At 48.9% G+C, this 20,828-nt stretch overlaps 1 protein-coding gene across 2 annotated transcripts in view; it reads left to right on the top strand.

The window, feature by feature from the left end:
- Positions 1–20,571, top strand: part of LOC138566265 (renalase-like) — a 102,238-nt gene extending 81,667 nt beyond the window's left edge. For both annotated transcript variants that reach the window (XM_069643352.1, XM_069643353.1), the window contains one exon: positions 17,982–20,571. In XM_069643352.1, coding sequence (XP_069499453.1) covers positions 18,017–19,210 — 1,194 coding nt within the window. In that variant the 5' untranslated portion in view covers positions 17,982–18,016 and the 3' untranslated portion in view covers positions 19,211–20,571. The remainder of the gene's footprint in view (positions 1–17,981) is intronic.
- Positions 20,572–20,828: the final 257 nt, after the last annotated feature.

Below are 20,828 nucleotides of genomic sequence, written 5' to 3'. Positions count from 1 at the left end.
CTCTTCGGCAGGGGCCTCTCGAACAGCCTTCCTGCCTCCCTGAAACTCGAGGAGAACCACCTCCGGTTCCGGAAACACCTCAAAACCTTCCTCTTTGCTTCTGCTTTCTCTCCTCCCTTCCTAAACTCACAAATTCCTGACTGAAATTGCACTGGTTACCTGGCCACCCTTTCTGATCTCTGGCCCAGGCCCTGTCAACTGCCCACCTGGCAACCTCTGCACTTGGGGACGGTTTTCTGTATCCCTTCAGTCCCCTTTCCAGCACTTCCTTGCACCTGCCTGTTGTATGTGTTTTTGTTTCTTATTTATTCCACTTCCCATGTACTGCACTTCCCCCTCTCCCTTTCCCCCCTTGCACTCTTCCTTTCCCCCCTTCCCATGCACTTACGCGATCTGAATGACAACTGGCCTAGTAAGATCGTTGTCTGTCCTCCCTTTGTACCCCCCACCCCTCCTTTGCCCTGTCGCGCCTTGAAACACTTGTGTATAGGTGCGTTATAAATGCCATATCATATAACCAATAAATTGTCCTGGTGGAATGTTGGCTATGGGATACCCTGAGCAGTGAGGCGACGTGTTCAGTGAGCACCTTCAAACTTTGTAACAGTGGATTGGGCCCTCTGCTGACCCATTGTTCACAAAAATGCCAATGGCCTAGTGAGGTGATTTAACTCAAGGCAGCGGGCCACCATGCTGTAACAGCCCGCCCCCCAGGTTTATAATGTGTCATATCATTTATTGTGCCTATACACGGGTATCTGGACTTTGCATCTAATACCTTTACATCAAATGCATTTGTATCGAATGCATGTTTTTGGGGGGGTGTAAAGGGTTCATTTTAGGGTTAAAACAGTGGTTTCAGGGGGACCCCCCAAAAAAATGCATTTGATGCATATTTTTTTGATGCAAAAAAATATATAGAAATGCATTTGATGCAAAGTCCATAAACCCCTATATCCCTTGGGCCACTTAACGAATGTTAAATCGCCATTTGCATCTGCTAACACCAGAAGGGTGATGAGGCCTATCTTTAAATTAATACAATTTAGATTACCTTCACATCACCTCACGCCAGCCATCCAACCTCTGCCACCTACCTTCCCTTTGTCTTGGGCTGCACTCCTTCATTGCCGTCACTTGCCTAGTTCTTCTACCTTCATCATGCAGTTAGATTTCAGTCCATTCATCCTCCTTGCCTTCTCGCATAGCCTTCATCCTCCTAAGTGTAATTTCTGCATCAGTCTGAGGCCTCCCCATCTTCCTCATTTCCCCCCCCGTGCACCTGCCCCCTCCCCTTCACATAAGATGCTCCCAGGACCTCCAACCATCTCCACACAAAACCTGCACCTCTCACCCACCTCCTGTCACTCTTTTACTTAGCCTTTTGGAAAGCGTAATCCCTCTGCAACAAGTCTTCCGACATCATTGACCACTTTGACACTTCTCACCCTCAACTTTCACTTCTTCCTATTACAGAAACCTGGATCTCCCTTCATGACTCTGCTACACTTGCAGCTCTCCACACACTCTACCTTCTCCCACTCGCCCAGACCTGTTGGTTGGACAGGTCAGTGGTGTGGGGTTCCTTCTCAATAAGGTCCTCAACACTGCCCTTTACACATGCTTCTAACATCACCTTGTCCAATTTAAATCTGCAGCTATTCAACGCCTCCCTCCTAATCCCCTCCATGTTCCCTTCTCATTTAATCACTTCCTACCGCCATGCCCCAGGACTTAAACCTTCAGCAGCCACCTGCTTTGAACCTAATACCTCTTCTATGACCCCACTCCCTCCACTATAAATCTAGCCGCTCTGGTGAAAACTCTCTTGACCTTTTGTCTACCGCCTCCTAGATGACTGGCTAATAGCCACCCCCTCGCAGACACTAGCCCTGCAGCACATTGAAGAGTCCATCCAATGCCTGACTTCTTTGGGAGTCTCCAACTTTCCATGTCCAGCATATCGCTTTCTCAGAACACAATGTTCCTGGGCTTACGACTGGACACATTGCAATGTCTGGTGACTCCCTCGGAGGAGAGGGTCCAGCCCATACGACGCAAGGTCAGCAAGGGTGTGGGAGCCCCTCTACTGAGAACAAACATAGGTCACCCTGTTCTATGGCATTTCTTCCACTAGGGAGGGTCTACAACCACATTTTAGTTCACTGCCCCCTTCAGAGGAGACATTTGCATTTCAATCTGGTCCCACCCTCAAAGGTTGTCCAGAACCAAAATGCTAGGCCACTCTCAGCAACCCCATACACGTGTTGTGGCCTTGTTGAGCCTTCTCTGTGAGGTGAAGCTGAGCCTCTCTAAAGCACAGTGAACATGGGGGTTCACCTTTTGGATTTCCCTTGGTCACTTAGGGTGAATACTCTACAAGGTCCAGCAGCTGTCCTTTCTCTAGCTAACAGTTTGCTCCATCAAGTTGCTTCTGGGAATGAGCTCTTCCTGTATTCCTCTGGTATCTCGCTGCAGGTTGCCTAGGTGTTGGGCTTTGAGAACGACAATATCAAGCTCAGCTCTCCACTGAACTCTATGGTGGTGGACTTGACAGCACATGCCACAGGGCGCCCATTTAACCCGCCGGCACATAAAGTCGGAGTAACAACCAACGCCTTCCTGGAAGGTTGGAGAGTGCACACAGTAATCGTCCACACCAGAGGACTCTGGCAGGCGGAGTTCAAGGTGCTTCAAGTTGAGGTGTTTGAGCTCTGGGCGGTGTTCTTGGCCCTCAAGTCATTCAGACGCCAGCTATAGGGCAAGGTGGTTTGCATCTTCAGACCACACAACCACCATGTTCTACAACAGTAAGCAGGGCGGGTGACCTTCTCTCCAAGCAATCGCAAATGCTGTGGAACTGGGCAATCGTGCACAATATGTTCCTCCTTCTGATTCATCTGGCCAGAGTCCACCTTCGTAGATTCTCTCAGTAGGGAACTGTGATCCTGCTATGAAAGGGAACTCCGTCAAGACCAGGTTCTTCTCTTTTCTCGACATGGGGCCGGCCGCAGATGGACCCTATTTGCCACATAGCCAACTAGAAGTGCGCCCAGTTTAACCTCAGGTACCCTCAAGCGAGGAGCCTAGGGGACGCATTCTCGATTCCATGAGGGTCCATTTTAGTGTATGCATTCCCTTCAATCTCGATCCTACTACGAATAATCCAAACACTTGCACCGAGCCGGTACCGAATGATCCGCATTACTATGCCGCATTTGGTACTCCGACCTTCATCTGTCGGTAGCACCTTGCATCAACCTGCCTCCTCTTCCAGACCTGCTCTCTAGTGAAGGGGTGGGGGTATTCCATGCTGCACCATGACCCTGCATCCCTAAAATTGACGTCTTTGCTTCTGCAGCCCTACAAGTGTTTTGCAGTGCCTTTGGAATGCTGTGCCATCCTGACGAAGGCTAGGCCTCATCTACTCCGTCATGTACAAGCACAAGTGTAATCGTTTGGTATTTTCTGATGCTTGTTAATATGCTTAGAATCGCATGCTGTGCATATGGTCCGACATCCAGTGGTAACCGCAGAGTATTGCATCGTCTTTCGATGATCGAAAGGGGATGTCGACATAGGCGTCTCTGTAACACTATCCCTAACGTGTATTGTACCCAAAATCCCTCACGCACTGAGGTCCCTCAGATTGTTTTTTCCCCACCCAGATTACTGGCCGCCCTAATGCGGAGCTCTTACATAGAAATGGAGTTATTGTCGTATTTATCGACTGTCGTTATTCCCGTTAAGTCACTTCAACAGTTGAATCCTGTGAAACAATGCCGAAGACTGCTGCATACTTACAATACCTGGTTGATACGGACGGTGCTGCTACCACGTGGCCGGGCCTTCTGGTAAGCCTACACAGTATGTCTTCCCCTTGACCACAAAGAAGTGGGTTGCGTGGCCTGAAGACACCTGCGCCCTTAAGGAGCACTGCTTTAAGCTGTGGGCGGCCTACAGTATGTCGCAGGCTGAATGTTCTCTATTCCCCCTCCGACCATCCCCCCCACCCCCCCTACCTCCCTCCCCCCCCTACTCCCCCCCTACCTCCCTCCCCCCCCCCTACTCCCCCCCCCCCTGTACTTCCCTCCCCTCCCCCCCGCCACCTCAACCGCCGAAAGTGACCCAACGGCGGACTGCTCCCGGTCTGTGACGCCTGTGCCCAACCACACCAGGCCTGACGCTAGTCACGCTATGGGGAAAACAACCGGCAACCGGGGCGAACACGATCATAACACCAAACGCACAACCAATGATGCTGCTTCGACGACACTGTCGAAGCGTACCAGTGCCAACGGAACCGTCAAACCGACTGGATCCTCTGATCGGCAGCCTTCCCCGCAACCGCAGCTGAGGCATGCGACTGAGCAATCCAAAGTAAAGGGCGCAAACACTAAACATGCGGCCGTCGAAACGCACTAGATGGACGCGCAGACGCCGCTTAAGGCCCCAGTGGCGCCAAAATCCTCCGCTCAGCCCCTGGTTCACCCGGTGATGCCGAATATCTACCACTCAGCCTCCGGTTCAGGCGGTAGATTGACCCACGGGCATTGACGAGAGCATAGCAAGGTTTGCTTTGGCAGTTCGACTGAAGCAACGGTCGAAGGAGGCGGCGAAGCATGAAGAACGTCAAAGACACGCCACAGTGCCCTGAACCCTGCCAGGACTACTGAGTCTTGTGCCTTGTCTAGGACATTAGGGGGGACACATCTTGACGTCACAGAGAAGAAAATGAACCGTTTCTTCCCCTGGACCTCTGTTTCATCCTCATGGACCAGGGAGAAATTTGAGGGATGTATGGACACATTAGAAACATGTCTCTTATTCTGAGAAGCTTGCTCCCAAGAGCCCTCGAGAGGACCTTCCTTTTACGCCTGTATCCAAGTTCCAGAGGACCTTGGAAGATCCACATGAGTATACCTGTGTCCTCATAGATGATGTTTTGGACACATATCCAATAACTCACCTTGCCTGCCCCATGTACACTTGTAAATATATATTCTTGTAAATTGTTTAATCACTGCATAACTGCTTTAACCATGTACGCACTAACTATTGTACAGCAATGTAACCAAGCTGAGAATAACCTTGTTGCTCCTGCACCCTTATACCCTCAGATCCGAAGCGCAATATAAATAAACATAAACATATGAACAGGATGAGGATGCCACCTTTCTGGAAAACTACAATGTGGATGAGCAGGCAGATCATAGACAATTGGGAAGACAGTCGCGTCTCAACCTTGGACGTCCCCTTCTGCCACCCAGTACCCCGATGTCCTGTGCATAGATTCTCCAGTGGACGATCAAATGTAAAAGGCTGCTGACCATTTTCAGATCGCCATGCATGAAGTCTTACCAGATTCTGATTTTGTGGGGGATATACTAAAGAAAAACCTCTGGCCAGCCAGGCCATCCCTTTGTTAAACTCTCTATTAAGAGGAGATTGGAACCTTCCTTGTTGACGCCAACCCAAACGAGGGCGGTGAACCCTAGAATTGAAAAGTTGTTTTGCCCTTCTCCGACCGACCCTGCCTAAATCAAGGGTCATGTCACTCCAGATTATTTAGTGGTTACTACTACTAGATAACAGGCTGGTGTTCACTTACAGGGGAGACACCAGCCGATAAGGAGTCCAAGAGACTATATGCACTGGGAGAGAGTTACAACTGCTGCTGCATTTTCCACACAAATAGCTAATAACGCACGCTATTGGCCAGCTATGCAGACGCCCAGTGGAACCTTCTGCAAGAAATCCTTCAGGAAGTGCCAGAACCTACAACAGACCAAGTTGCTCACCATCGTTTCGGAAGGCAGGCAAGTCGACCAGAATGTGCACAAGAACACTCGGGACGCTGCAGAGACAACGGGGAGACAAAAGGAAGAACCCTGGCACAAGGACCTTGCTCAAGCGACTTGCATGGCTGAGGAATTCGTGTTTCAAACCGTATACCCAAGCAGCCCTGATTAACAAACCCGGTAAGGAGACCAACCTTTTTTGCAAGGCAGTGGACGATGCACTGGAAACAGCCAAGAAAGAACATGAAACACTTAAATCCCTTCAACAGGTTACCCAGAAATCCTCTCCTCAGAGAGGAAGCGGCTCCCGCCGGTCCTTTCGGGGCCAATATCATTTTTCCCCAAAGCCAGTATAATGCAGGAAACTGGAATTTGGGACAAGGGCTTAATACCTCCACCCTGAGGACAGCGGCGTGGGAAAGGTAGAGGACGAGGTTCCAACCCCCGAGGCACCCCGGCCTTGGGTCAGAAAATGACCTTCGATCCAGGTCCCCTTCCCATGCCACACCCCCAGTCGGGGGGCGTATAACCTTTCCTTACTGCATGGGAGGTAACAGACCAGTGGGTACTCAAGGCGGGCGGCCACGGGTACTGTATAGAATTTGCCCGACCACCAAACTCAAGACCCTGATGCCAGACCACCTGTGAATCCTGCTACAAGAGGTGGAGACCCTTCCAGGAAAGCACGCCATAGAAGTCGTCCCTATTCTACAGGTAAACAATTTTTTTTATTCAGTATACTTCCTTGTATCCAAAACGTATCTCGCCATGCGCCCTGTGCGAGACTTGCACCCAGCGAACAAGTGTCCAACCTTAGTTTTGTATGGTCACTTAACAGGAAGTAATCCCGCTGTTGAAACGGGGGGGGGATTACATGACAACACTGGACATGAAAGATGCATACTTTCATATTTCAATGTTGCCAGTGCACAGAAAATACCGAAGGTTCATGATCAAGACATGCACTATCACTTCCCCCACCGGCACTTGACAGGGGCACTAGTGATGACCAAGCATCCATACCAGATGCCCTTCTAGGTCTGCCACTCCCGTCCCCGACCCCTCCAGGCCTGACACAAGTCGCGCTACGAGGACACCACCGCCGACAGGGGCATACATAAAACACACGCTAGACACACAACCCCTTCCCCAATTTCGACGGTTTAGTTGAAACGGGTGAAAGCGGCAACAGGACCGCCAAAAAATGTCGACCGAATCCTCTGATCCTCCAGATCAACAGCCTTCCCCGCATCCACGTATTGCGACTGGGCCTTCGAAAATTAAGGGCGCTACCTCAATTCACATTTTGCCAGCAAAAAAATGTGAAGGGTGCATGGACCGCTTGGAAAGGATTCACCTTCAGAGCACCCTACACCCAAGAGACCTCGAGAGGATCCTCTTTCTATGTCAACCTTGAGATTCCCGTGAAATTTAGAATCTTCTCAGGACCATTTAATTTCTGTCCACCCTGAGGAGAAAATTCAAATGTACATTTATCAAGATATGGAAGAAGAGAATACCTTCCTACAAGACTATACTGCAGATGACCAGGCGGATGCCACGGACAACTGGGAGGACTCATCAAGTTGATAGGGAGCCTTGGGCACTCTACTCATAATCGGGACACAGATGTCCTATGTCTGGACTCCCCTCCTGCCATCCTGGCCCGCCAGGCTTCACGAATAGATGATCAGATGGCCTTTAATGCAATCTTAGCCGATCACTTTCAGATCACCACCCAGGAAGCCATACCTGAACAAGATTTCATGGGGGACATTTAAAGAAACCCCCCGCCCCCCCTCCCCCATCCAGTCAAGCCATCCCTCTCCTAAATTCCATTAAGGACTGGCTCCTTCTCTTGTCACACCAGGGCAGTCAATCCAAGGGTGGAGAAATTATTTCAGCCATCGACTACAAACCCTCAATATATTAAAAGCCACGCCACCCCCGATTCCCTAGTGGTTACCACCCGGAAACGGTGGGAGTACCCCTACCTACAGGAGAAGCTCCACCCGATAAGAAGTCGAAAAGATTATATGCCTTGGGTAAACGTATTACCACGGCAGCAGCCTTTACCACACGCATAGGAAACACCATTTTGCTTGCCAGCTATGCTGATGCACAATGGCACCTTACACAAGAAGGTCTCCAGGAGGTACCTGAACCCGCAAAATTCCAAATTACTCACCATCGTGGCTGAAGGCAGGCAAGTCAATCAAAATGTTTTTTTAAAAAACGCTAGGTATTGCAGAGATGGCAGAAAGATCCCTGGCGCAGAGCACTCTGCTTAAATGGCACGCTTGGCTCGGAAACGCAGGATTCAAGCTGGAAACCCAAGCTGCTCTTATTAACAAGCCTATCGCAGAGACGAATTTCTTTGGTAAAGCAGTCGATGATGCTCTGGAGACTGCTAAAAAAAAGAGCATGAAGACTCTCTTGTCCCTGAAACAGATCACACAGAAACCCTCCCCCCAGAAGGGAAGTGGTTCCCGCCGGTCCTTTCGAGGCCAATCCCGTCCCGCCCAAAACATCTACCACACTGGAAACAACTGGAATGCAAGCCAAGCATCCAGCACCCCCGCCAACTATCCAACTAGGGGTAAGCGAAGCAGGAAGGCCAGAGGCAGAGGCCCCAACTCCAGGGGTAAGGCAACCTCTGGTCAGAAATGACCTACAGATCCAAGTTCCCTCCCATGTCACCCCGGTCGGGGGGTGCTTAACATCTTTCCTTTCGGCATGGGAGGGGATTACATCAGACCAGTGGGTTCTAGAGACGGTCGCCCACGGGTAATGCGTGGAATTCGTCTGGCCTCCGCGGTTCAGACCTCCCAAGACTAGACGCCAGATCCTGAAGCAAGAGGTGGAATCACTTCTGGAAAAGGACGCCATAGAAACCATCCCTATTCTTCAGGTAAACAAAGGTATTTATTCAGTGTACTTCCTTGTACCAAAAAAGGACCTCACTATGCACCCTGTACTAGACTTGAGCCCAGCAAACACATTGTCAAACATCAAAAGATTCATATGGTAACTCTGCAGGAAGTAATTCCACTGTTGAAACAGAGGGTTTACATGACAACATTGGACATGAAAGATGCATACTTTCATATTTCAATGTTGCCAGAAGAAAATTGACTTCCTATTCCGTCTAGGATGCTCCATCAATGAGAAGAAATCCAGCTTAGACCCCAGTTAAGCCAAACACTTCCTAAGTGCTCTGATTCAGACAAAGGAGGGTCTCGTCTTCCCCTCAAACGAGAGGGTTCAGAACATGCTTTCTCAGATCAATATGTAGCCAATCAGGAAGTGACGGTGCGCAAGGCTATGCACTTGCTAGGTATGATGGCGTCATGCATTTATTTAGTTCCACACGCGCGCCTGCATACCATGCAAGAGTGGCTCAACAGCCAGTGGTGTCAGGCCAGCGGACAATGGGAAGATCTTGTAGTTGTCTCGCCAGCCCTCATTCTCTCTCTGCAGTGGTGGTTAAGGGAAAACCTCTTAAAGGGGAAGACCTTCACCACCCCCCACAGTGGAAGCCACTCTCACAACAGATGCATCTCTCACAGGGTGGGGGGGGGGGGGGAGAGCGCTCACCTACTTCAGCAGACAGCACATGGAGTGTGGTCCCCCACAAGTAGCATCCAGCCATATAAATCTGTTGGAGCAATTAGCAGTGTTCAAGGCACTAAAAGCATTTCAGACTCAACTACAAAGGAAGACAGTTCTGGTCCTGACAGCACCACAGCCATGTACTACCTAAACCAACAAGGGGGGGGGGGGGGGGGGGGGGGGCGGCACACACTATCCAGGGTTCTCCAAGCTGTCCCAAAACCTTTGCATGTGGGCTCTCAAACACAAGATGTTTCTGTTGTCCGAAACAGACTTGCTCAGCAGAGATTTCCTTCTGCCCTTGGAATACGAATGGCGTCTTCACGAAGGCATCGTCTTCAACGTCTTCACAGAATGGGGCTTCCCAGAGATGGATCTGTTTGCTACTCAGGAGAGCACCCAATGCCAAGACTACGCCTCCAGGTATCCCCAGAACCGCTCCAAAGGGAACGGACTCTGGATAGCATGGCCAGGGAAATTTGTCTAGGCTTCCCCAGGCTAACCTCAACAGGATGGTGCACAGGATGCACCAGGAACCAGTTACCATGATACTGGTGGGCCCACCAACCCTGATTCGCTCATCTGATGGAAATGCCCACCCACCCCAGTAAAACTACCCTGCCCGTTCAACATGTTGTCTCATGACAGGGGGAGACCCTACACCCATGCCAACACACTCTGGACCTAGCAGCCTGGCTCCTGAGGTCATAGTTTGGACACATACAGCTCCCTCAGAGATGCATGAACATACTCGGGGAAGCTAGGAAACCTAAAGTGCTATTCCAGTAAATGGAAACGCTTTGTCATCTGGTGTAATATCAAGGGCGTCAAATCCATTGATTTCTCACCCACACACATTTGTGCTGTACCTAACCCATTTGTTAGACTCGGGGCTGGTCTTCAATTCCCTAAAGGTTCATCTTGCTGCTCTCTCAGCCTACACCACGTCACAACAGAGTGTCATGGTTGAAAATACTGGTTATCAAGGCCTTTATGGAAGGGGTTAAGAGAATCCATCCCCCTCCCCCCCCCCCCCCCCATTTCTCACCCAGCTCCTGGATGTGATTTAAATGTTTTAACCAGACTCCTGTGATCTCCCTTTGAGCCAATGCATAAAGCAAGTCTAAAAGACCTTACTTACAACGGCCTTCCTAGTGGCTATCACTTCTTTTAGAAGGGTTAGCGAACTACTGGCTCTTTCTGTTCTAGACCCCTTTTGTTAGTCCACAGGGATAAGGTGGTTCTGCGCACTCATCCCAGATTTGCACCTAAATTAATGTTCCATGCAAACCAATCGGCCAAACTACCCACTTTCTTCCAGAATCCCACTAGCATGGCCGAACGAAGCCTACACACAGTAGATGTGCAAAGGGCAGTCATGTTCTACCTGGAAAGAGTGAAACCACTGAGGAAAACAAACCAGTTTTTCGTTTCAGTGGCAGAGAAGGGAATCCTGTCTCTAAATCGGCAATATCAAGGTGGATTGTCAAATGCATCACTGTTTCTCTTGCTAAGAGAACTGCCCTTCAAGCCTAGAGCTCGCTGCTCTGGGGCTTACGTAGCATTCATTGCCATTGTTCCCCTTTAGTCCATTTGCAAAGCGGCAACCTGGAGTTCTATACACACCTTTACAAAACACTATTGCCTAGGCACTCCTTCTAGATCTGACTCTCAGGTGGGACAAGCAGTAGTAAGACCTCGTTTCTCTACTGTTCCTTCTCATAACCCACTTCCAACTCCGGGTACTGCTCGCTAGCCTATGCACAGCATGTGATTCTAAGCAGATTAACAAGCATCAGAAGACATGCATTACTCACTTTAATAGCATTTCTGATGATTGCATCTGCTTGGATTCACTTGCGCCCACCCTCCCGGGTGGAAGGAACATAGACGTCTTACTACTTTCTCTCTTATGTACTCACTCATGATAGTCCGTGGGCTCCCTCATGGCAGAAAAAAATACAATCTGAGGGACCTCGGCGCGTTAGGGATTTTGTGTACACTACCCATCACGTTAGGGATAGTGTTACAGACACGCCAATGCTGACGTCCTCTTTCGATCCTCAAAAGACAGGATGCAATACTCTGCGGCTACCACTGGATGTTGGCCCATATGCACCGCATGTGAATCTAAGCAGATACAATCATCAGAAATGCTATTACGGTGAGCAATGCATGTCATTCGCAAAAGCTAAACCCTCTTCGTAGCAAGCCTTCTCAGATTCTGCCATATCTGGCAGAGGCAGGCTTAGCACACGCATCACTTAAAGTCCACGTGGCTGTTATCTCACATTACACTTGCATGTCGAGCAGGCCTTCTCTTTGGTCTAATCGACTGGTTAAAGATTTCCACAAGGGCCTGTTTCTAGCTTTCTCTCCAGTAAAGATGCTTGCTCCAGCTTGGAAGCCGAATGTGTTCCTCTCTAAACTGATAGGCCCACCCTTTGAGCCTCTCTACCGGGCTCCTCTGAAGTTCTGATCATGGAACACTGCCCTTCTATTTGCTATTATTAGCTCTTTCCTGAGAACCACTGTATTTACCGTTCCATGCATCCAGGGTGGTGCTGTGCACTCGCCTCTGGTCCTTCTCGTGTCCTTTGGCTCTCCCACCTCTCCGGCAGAGAGAGCTTTGCATTCACTTGATGTTGCCCGTGCATTTAAGTTCTATATTGATATCACTAAAGAGTTTTGCTAGACTTTGCCACTCTGACATTTGGACCGAGAAAAAGCCTGCCAAAGACTTCCTTTTCCAGGTGGCTATCTTGCTGCATTTCCGCTTGTCATCCGCTTGCAAACAGACTGCTGCCAGGTAGACCTAAAGCACATTCAACCTGGGCTGTGATCCCTACTACAGCATTCCTGTCTGGTGTTTCCTTACTCGACATCCGCAAGGCTGCTACCTCGATGGCTACCCACACCTTCACAAGATTGTACTGCGTTGATGGGGAGGGAAGAGTCCCATGTCGGGCAAGCAGTGCTTTGCAACCTAGAGGGAGGAAAGGGGAATGTTGAAGAGGCTGTTGCAGTAGTTTTGCCTGGAAAGAACCAGAGTTCTAGAGACATTGAGTTTCTGGGGGAAGATGAGGCAAGGGAGAGTGCCTCTAAGGAGGTGCAGCTGAAGCGAGCCTTCTTGGCAAGGGCACCGATAAGAGGTGAGAAGGAGAGTGGAGTCTAAGATGACCCCAAGTGAGGGGAGAGGGTTAACATCTACCTTGCTCCTCTCATCCTCCAGATTTCAAAGAGTTGCAGCGAGTGGATGGATCCCTGGGGGACGCCGCAGGTAGAGAGTGAGGTAGAGTAGAGAAAAGGGCCCATTTGAACCTGGGAGGACCGACTCAAGAGGTCAGCCAATCCAGTACCCAATCCGTGATGCCAGAGTCTTGAGTCGATTTAGGAGGGTGACCTGGTTGACCCTGTCGCAGGCAGAGGAGAGATCAAGGAGGATGAGAATAGACAGAGTTGGAGTCGAGCTTTGATAGTCTTCATGGGCAGTTTGTTCCCCTGGCTGCTCTGAAGCCAGACTGCTGGTCATGGAGATGAGAGCCAGTCTGGTTGATTAGTTGGATACGAAGTTACGACCAACTGCGCCAAAGGTTTGTGGAGGTAGTGGAGGTAGTTAGCCAGGCAGGAAGGGTCTGTGGAAAGCTCTGGGATCCCAATCCCATCCTTGTCGCCAATGTAAAGCTCTGGGTTCCCAATGATGACTCTGACATCTCTTGATGTTCCAGTTGTTCCTTTAATGAGTTTCCAGTACATCTTTTATGTTTCTTATGTCAAGTTCATCAGAGCTCCAGGCAACCATGCACCGGAATCCTCCCAGGTAGGCTTCATCTCACCAACTCTCACTCAGAACTGTTAACCATACAACAACATTCTCACCAGCAAGATTCCATGTCACTCACTCAGCATTCTACTCATTCTGCAAAGACAACATGGAAACCTAAATCAGGGGGTGCACAAGGGAGTGCTTGAGAGGTGAAGAGAAGGAGCCGGTGGCAAGAGTGATTACAGAACTCTGCCAAAGAGGAAGCGAGGGTGGCAATATTGTCTTTGATGGTTCTAGAAGAGCAGGGAAGCACCTGTTTGAAAGACTTTCATAGAGCAAACGGTTTTGATGACTTCATTGGGTGCTATGGGTTGGAAGGAGGAGGGATTGCTCAAGTGCAGGTAGAGGATGGAGGGGGAGTATAGGAAAGGGAGGACAGGATGTCCTGAGTTTTGGTTGTGAAGTGGGAAGCCAAGGCTGTGCAGAGGACCGGGGAAAGGTGAGGAGAAACCGCAGTAGGATTGGCAAGTTCCTTACAGATTTTGAAAAGTTCAGCCGTGTTGTTGGTGGCACCAGAGATGCAGGCTTGAGTATGGGCCCACTTCTTGGACCGGATGGAAAGTCTGTAATACCTTTTGAAGCAGGCGACAGGCCAGGTTGTCGGAGGATGTGCGAGAGGCCAACCGCTACCGTTCTGCAACTCTGCACTTGCATTTCAGTGAGGCTAGGTCAGAATCATACCAGCTGTTTTATTTGGAGGACGGCTTCATCCGGATCCTCAGGGCAAGGATGTCAAGGGTGTTGGAGATGGAGAGGTGAAGTGTAGCAAGGACTGAGTTTGAGTCAAAATTAAGGGTGGAGGGGGGGGAATAAGGGCCGGCAACTGAAACACTCTTTGTTGGTCAGAAGACGTAGGAGGCTGTCCGTGCAGGCAGCGGCTTAGCCAGGGAGCTTGAGATGAGTGAATGATCAGACCAAGAGAGGGGTGTGTGGAGAGGGAGAGGGGGAGATGTATATCTATCCGCAGCAGAAAGGAGTGCATCCAGAGTGTGAATAGTGAGGGAGAAAGAGTCAGAGGTTGAGGAAGGATAAGGTCGCATCAGGGGAGTGGAGATGGATATTTAAGTCTGAGTAGGAGAAGCTTAGAGGTAGAAGTCGGGAGGGAAGAGGTGAGGTTGGCCCACTCCGGTAGGGAGACTAGCCCAGGGGTCCTGTAGGTAGTAGCGAGAGTGATCGACAGAAGGAGAAATGCTAAGCTTTCAGAGACTTGTGAAGGAGGAGTAGGGTTAGATGTGTATGATAGAGGCAGGGATCCACTCAGGGAAGACCAGAGCCATGCCAACACCAGGCCGGTTAGTCCCTGACTTGGAGAGGATCTTGTAGCCCTCAGGAAGGAGTGTCAAAAGCAGTTACAGAGCTGGCATTGAACCATGTCTCGGTAAAAGGTCAGTCTTCAAGGAGGGGACAGATGTCACAGGAGTGTTTGACGGCAGAGCGAGAATTGAGGGTAGCTACATGAAGCTGGTTACCCCCTTTAAAGCTTTTCGGAGGAGGAGACCACGAGAATGTCAGTGATAGTTTGCCTGTCGAGAGCATTGACATAGATGTTGGTGATGAGAAGTCCTTGGTATTATACCAGAAACTCTTCTTAAACATTTTCCTTCCAGGCTTTGAAAGGGATGGAGGGAAGGTAAAATAGAGTAGCAGTTAGTGTAGATAGGGGAGGTGTAGAGTGCCATAGAAAGGTTGTGGGGAGTGGCAGAGGCCAGAATGATGCCCGTGGGGGGAGGCGAGAGAGCTGCACAGTGCACGAAGAACTCACCAGGCGGCCTAGCAGCCAATTAATCAAGTTCGCACAAGGGCAGCAAATTTAATGCCCATATTGGAGGTTCAAGCACACATGAGAAATGATAACTTTTAAGAATCCGGGCAAACTTGCCGAATGCAGCAAAACTGTCAAGGTGCAAGTTAAGAAACACATCTGGATACGTGAATCACGTGGGCACACATGAAGCATTGATGGGAACTCGTAATGCACCACAACCTTAAAGTAGGACAAAGGTTTGGTAATGGGAGTGGTGGGGGGGGGCAGGAAGCACCAAACGAGTGGTGTGAGTTCAGGTGAGGAAAATAATTGCCCAGGAGACAGAAGACCCAGAGAGTTAAGTTGCAGGTACATGGGCAGTTTGTCTGGCATTCAGATAGTTAGCAGTGCAGCACGTGGTGGCCTTGCGCTAGTGACCTGGTGAGAGAAGAGGAGACTGCTGCAGGCGGAAGGAAGCATCAGAGAATGTGGCCGCCATGAGGATGTGGACTAGGCTGCCTGCTGAGTGCCAAGACGAGGTGACGAGGTGAAAACCCAGATGTGAGCAAGGGGTGCTGGTGCTGCAACATGTGCCGGGTTCCTGTGATCAGTCCAGGTGGGAGAGCGACTACCAGCACTATCCTTCAGTTTGGCGAGTAGCGGGAACAGCCCTCTAGCTAGACTGGGGGAGGGAAGGGCCTTAGTCGAGGGCCTTTGTCCAGAGGACCAGTTCAGCCTGCCGGCTCCCAGGTTGTCCTGAAGTGCTGATCATGGGCCAATCCCTTCAATGCAGGGCGGGCTAATGAGGGACACACAAGGCACTCTGGTGCTTGGGGATGGCGGCCGCCCCCTCTAAGGAGAACCCGGACCATGATGTTGAAAGTGCGCCTCCCGTGCTCTTCCAGCTCTCGCCTGCTTCTAATGGAGATTAGGTGGGAGAAATTAATCTGTCTCCTCACACCGCATCAGGAAGGAAATTCGACATTTTTAATACAGGCATAATGTTGAGTCAATTTCAGTTATCAATATCCTGATCGCATGATGGGCCTCAGATCATTTCCGTTCTGATTTGTCATTTTGATCTCAAATAATGGTGAGAGGAGACCTGCAACTAATAAGTACATTTTCTGTCTTGTATTCACTGCATCCTGGCCATAATGTCCACGGCACTTTGCAATTTTGACTTTCCTTAAAGCTCCTCTTCCTATAGTGGATTATTCGCTCGCTTAGTCTTCCAAACACCATGGCACACCAATCTTGTATCCGACAGTGAGCACATCGCCCCAGGGTTACGGGCGCTCTATTAATTGCCAGTGTAACAGTTTATAAAAATGTAAGGCACTATGGATTTTGAACTGGGCCCAGAGTGCAATCCCCCTTTACAGATCGCAAAGGCACAACATTCTGTACTATGCATTAACTCAAGCAGCCTATAGTGTGGTGATTTACATGAGAAGAAATGCAACCAAACAATGCACGCAAAGTGATACCATATGTTTCAAGGACAATGTGTCTGTGTACATTTGTCAATATTTAGTAGAATATTTAATCCTTCAAGAGCGCTGTGCAAATAAATGAACAATCGGCTTTGCGAAGTGCTTGAGTGCATCACAGCAGTAGTTGTTTAAATGTCCCATTTTTTTTTTAAATAATTCTGATCCTAATTTATAATTTTCAAGTGTATTAAATTGTGGAATTTTTACCACTATAGTATCCAGTTCGCAAATATACCTTTTGTAAAAGTGTGATACAAATAAGCGAATTGTAGTCAGCTATCCAGTCTTTGGTCGGGTGATGGGGGGGGGGGGGGGGGTAGAATGCATTATCCTGCACCTTAAATTATTTCCTACTTAAAGTTTCTTATGCCACCTCCATACTGTACAGAGCTTCCGTGTAACCATAACTTCCACTTCCGAAGTCCAGAATGCACATCTTTTCTATGATAAGTGAAATGTACCTACTTGAGGTATAATATAGATCGAGGAAGTGCTACAGTGTGTCACGAGAAGTGAGCTCATGGGCCAAACGTACGTTTCAAATCTTTATCCTCTTCAGGTACTTCCCACTGGAACAACCTCTCTCCGCCTTGGTCTCCTTAAGTGCTAGAAATTCCTCAAGACCTTCCTCTTCTCTTATCTCTCCCTTGCTGACCTCCCCTCCATGCTTGCCAGCTTCCCCCTCCTTCTCTTCCCTAACTCTGCTCCGTTCTGTGGTTGCCTGGTGCACCTCCAGAGCCACACAGCTCCCAGGCTCCCCCGCCAGGTCTTGCACTTGCCTCCAGGCCTCTGCTCACCACTGCTGCACTTCTGGAATTCGTCCCATGAGAAGACTAACCTCTCTGCACTTAACTTGGACCGGGCGGACTACTCCCCTTCCCACCCCCACTAATTAAACATCCTGTCTGCAGCTCTTACATTATCTTGAATGCACTAAGCCTAGTTTGCCAGGCCTAGAACTGTAGTTTGTTTCTGTATGTTCTTCTCTCCCCTCAGCCCCCCACCTCCCTTATCAACTCGGTCATGCACTAGGCCAACGTGGTTGGCCTAGTGTGTTAGTTTAAGGATTGTATGGTTTTTTTTTTTTCTCCCCTCCCCCTTTGCACCTTCCTTCTTGTCATGCACTTGCACTAGTAGTGATGCCGTCAAGCCTAGTATGCTAGTGAATTTTGGTAGATCATTCGGAAATTTAAAGGCCCAAGAATGACTCTCTATTCCCTTCCTGCCTTGAAGCACTTGTGTATAAGCGCTTTACACATAAACAATTACTATCACAAATAAAGCCCTTGCATTTTAAGCAAAATAGATGCTAGTTTAAGTCTCTTACACTGAACGCAAGCATGTAATGTAGAAATTGGAAACGTGACAGAACTGCTCAAGATATTTCAACAAAATGAATGCAATGTTAAAACGGGCAACAGAATGCTTGATGACGCCTTTGTGTGGTAAAACCAAGATTAGTAAGAAATATTAGTGCTAATCTTGTGTTCTCTTTTCTATAGGTTTGGCGCACCTTTGTGAGCGTTGATCGTGTGAAATGGATATCATGCCAGACAGCCCTTCGGTTGCTATCGTTGGCGGTGGAATATCGGGGCTGGTCTGTGCTGCAAGACTCTCCCAGCTCGGAATAACAAATACCACAGTGTTGGATACAGGGAAACGGGCCCCGGGCGGCAGGTGTAGTAGCAGATACATCAACATTGATGGTGCAGTCCAAATATTTGATCATGCAGTGCAATTCTTCACTGTGAGCGACCCCAGGTTTGCCAAGATTGTGTCCTTTTTACACTCCAAGAAAGCAGTTCAAGTGTGGTCTGGACCCATTGCCTCGATCAGAAAGGGATGCAAGCCAACAGAAGTGAAAGGGTTGCAGGCATTCATAGGGACACAAGGAGTACAGACCGTCCCCGAGTGCCTTGCTGGACTGGTGCAGTTCAAGGGGAACCATTGGATCAACAGTGTCCAGTGGGATGCAGGGATCAAAAAGTGGAAGGTCGACGACCATGGATGGTTTGATTATTTGGGAATTGCCCATAATGGCAAGTGTGCAGATAGACTTATGGCGAGCGCTGGTGTGCCAGAAATTCATAACCTTCTGAAGGTTAAATTCGGACCAGAATTGGGCCCTAGAACTAATGTAATGCAGTTGTGCTCTCTCTGGGTCCTGCTGGTGACCTTTGCCAATAAACTGGGTCTTCCTTATGAAGGTGCATTTGTGGAGCACCCGGACATTTCATGGATTGGGAATAACACTGCTAAGTACAACGTTGCTAGTCAGATGGAGTGTTGGACCGTGATTAGCACAAAGACCTTTGGCGCAAACCATAAAGTCCCCCAGGAGTTTATCCCGCCAGCCAAAGAGAAAGAGGTCATCCATTTACTACTCCATGCTCTAGCAGAGGTGACCAGAGTGGAGCGACAGTCCATGAAGCCACGGTTTACTAAAGTCCAGCTATGGGGTGCTGCAAACCCGCTGAATGTGCTCCATGGGGAAGAGTGCGCTTTCAAGGCGAGTCACAATGTTGGAATTTGTGGGGACTGGCTGGTCAATCCCTGTGTGGAGGGGGCAGCATTAAGTGGCCTTGCCCTGGCAGAAGTCATACACAAGCATTGTAAAGGCGAGAGAAGGGACGTTGGGCTGAGAAATTCCTTTGTGCCCATCGAGTCTCCTGCATTGGGGGCCTTCCCTACCAACAAAGAGCTGCTTTTCAGGCCTGCACAGCATAGCTGATTCAAGAATGCTGGGATCATGAAGCTGTGACCGCCACAGCACACCGATGCCCTTGTAACAGTTTCTTGTCATTGTTGGAACTTTGCCACTAAGTGTTCTTTTAGCAATCCTTTTTCTCTTCAGCCATCTTCAAACAGAACTGTTTTCAAGTGTCTTCATGCCTCATGTTGCTAGATCTTCAAGAGGCCTGCACGTTACTTCACGATTGCTTTTCTTTGCAACCCTATGAGTGTGTTGGTTGAGAAGAGGCAATTTTGGACATGTGTTTTGGATTGTTTTGAACATTGGTCTGTGCAGGTGCATCTGTAGTCCACCGCACTCCTTACGGTATCCCGATAAAGTATTTTCTGAGAATGGAAATTGCCATATGGGTACAATAGCAAGGTCCCTTTCAGCCTTTGGGCAGCTAGTGTAGTCCTGCGCCCCCCCACCACCAAACTCCACTCTGGAATGTGAACCAGTAGAGTTCAGTGGGCAAGTGAGGTGAATAAGTGAGGCTAGGAAAATGCTTTCTGGAGCAACACCATCCGACAGGTACAGTGCACACATGCAATGGTCTAGAGCATTTTCATTTGAAGCTATGTTTCATGAATTTATATTCGAAATTAAATTGTGTAGGAACAGCAATCCAGTCCTGGAAGTCCTCATAGCCAATTCATGTTTTACAAAATGTAAGTCCCAAAATGATGGTGGACAGGGTTTAGCCAGTGGACGTCTGGGGGTTACAGCCACGGAGTTGCATGCTAACAATGTTTTAGCTCGACTGAGAGGGCAATAACCGTATGCAAACGAGCCAGGCCATGTACTGCAGGGTGCTTTCTACGCAAAACGCCTTTTGAACTATAGCAGAGCCCCACTAGTGATGCCCAAAGAACCATATTCTGTTCCTTGTCCAGTGTGTAGAGGACACTGCTCAGCAGTCGGAGCCAGACTGGTTGTTGAGGGTCTGGCTTGGACTGGTTTTGCATTTGATTGCTCCTCGGTTTGTTGATCCAGTGGAGCCCAATGATGAATGACTATTCCTAGTAATCTAGAGGTGTGTGTTTGGTTTCCAAAAACAACCATGTTTTTCTATGTCATTTGTGCTTAGATACCTCACCGTTTGATTGTCAATGAAACCCAAAGTCAAATGCAAATTGGACTAGTTGAATTATTTACTTTTTCGATGTTAACAGATTATGACTTGCAGTAATGCCCTCTGCTAAAGAGAGGACTATGGTATTGCACTCTCATGGTTTTCTTTATCTGTTTTCTTTGTTCTGTTTAATAATACCATTAGGCCATGAAAAAGTTTTGTTTCATAATGCTTTGTGGCAATTTTAAACAAGGACAGAGGTGGGAATAAATATTGTTTCAGTAAATATATTGTGAAAATATTTATTTTTTAGAGCCACCCTTTCATCATTGCAATCTGGTCAAAGATCTAGTTTTGATCAATCGAATGAGCGTCAACGAGAGCCCATTGTATTCACCTCTCACTACAACTAGAACCGGGTCTTGGGGCCTACTGTTGGCAAAGCATTGTCGAGATTGGGGAAGCCACCCCCTCTCGGGAGCGGAGGAGCAGGGAGCATCCCACGCCCAAAAAAAAGGAGTGCTATAATGCGGCAAAAGTACT

The sequence above is a fragment of the Ambystoma mexicanum genome, chromosome 2p (assembly GCF_040938575.1).
Source record: "Ambystoma mexicanum isolate Mex_15411 chromosome 2p, UKY_AmexF1_1, whole genome shotgun sequence".
NCBI classification, from domain to species: Eukaryota; Metazoa; Chordata; class Amphibia; order Caudata; family Ambystomatidae; genus Ambystoma; species Ambystoma mexicanum.
This window is presented reverse-complemented; position numbering and strand designations above follow the sequence as displayed.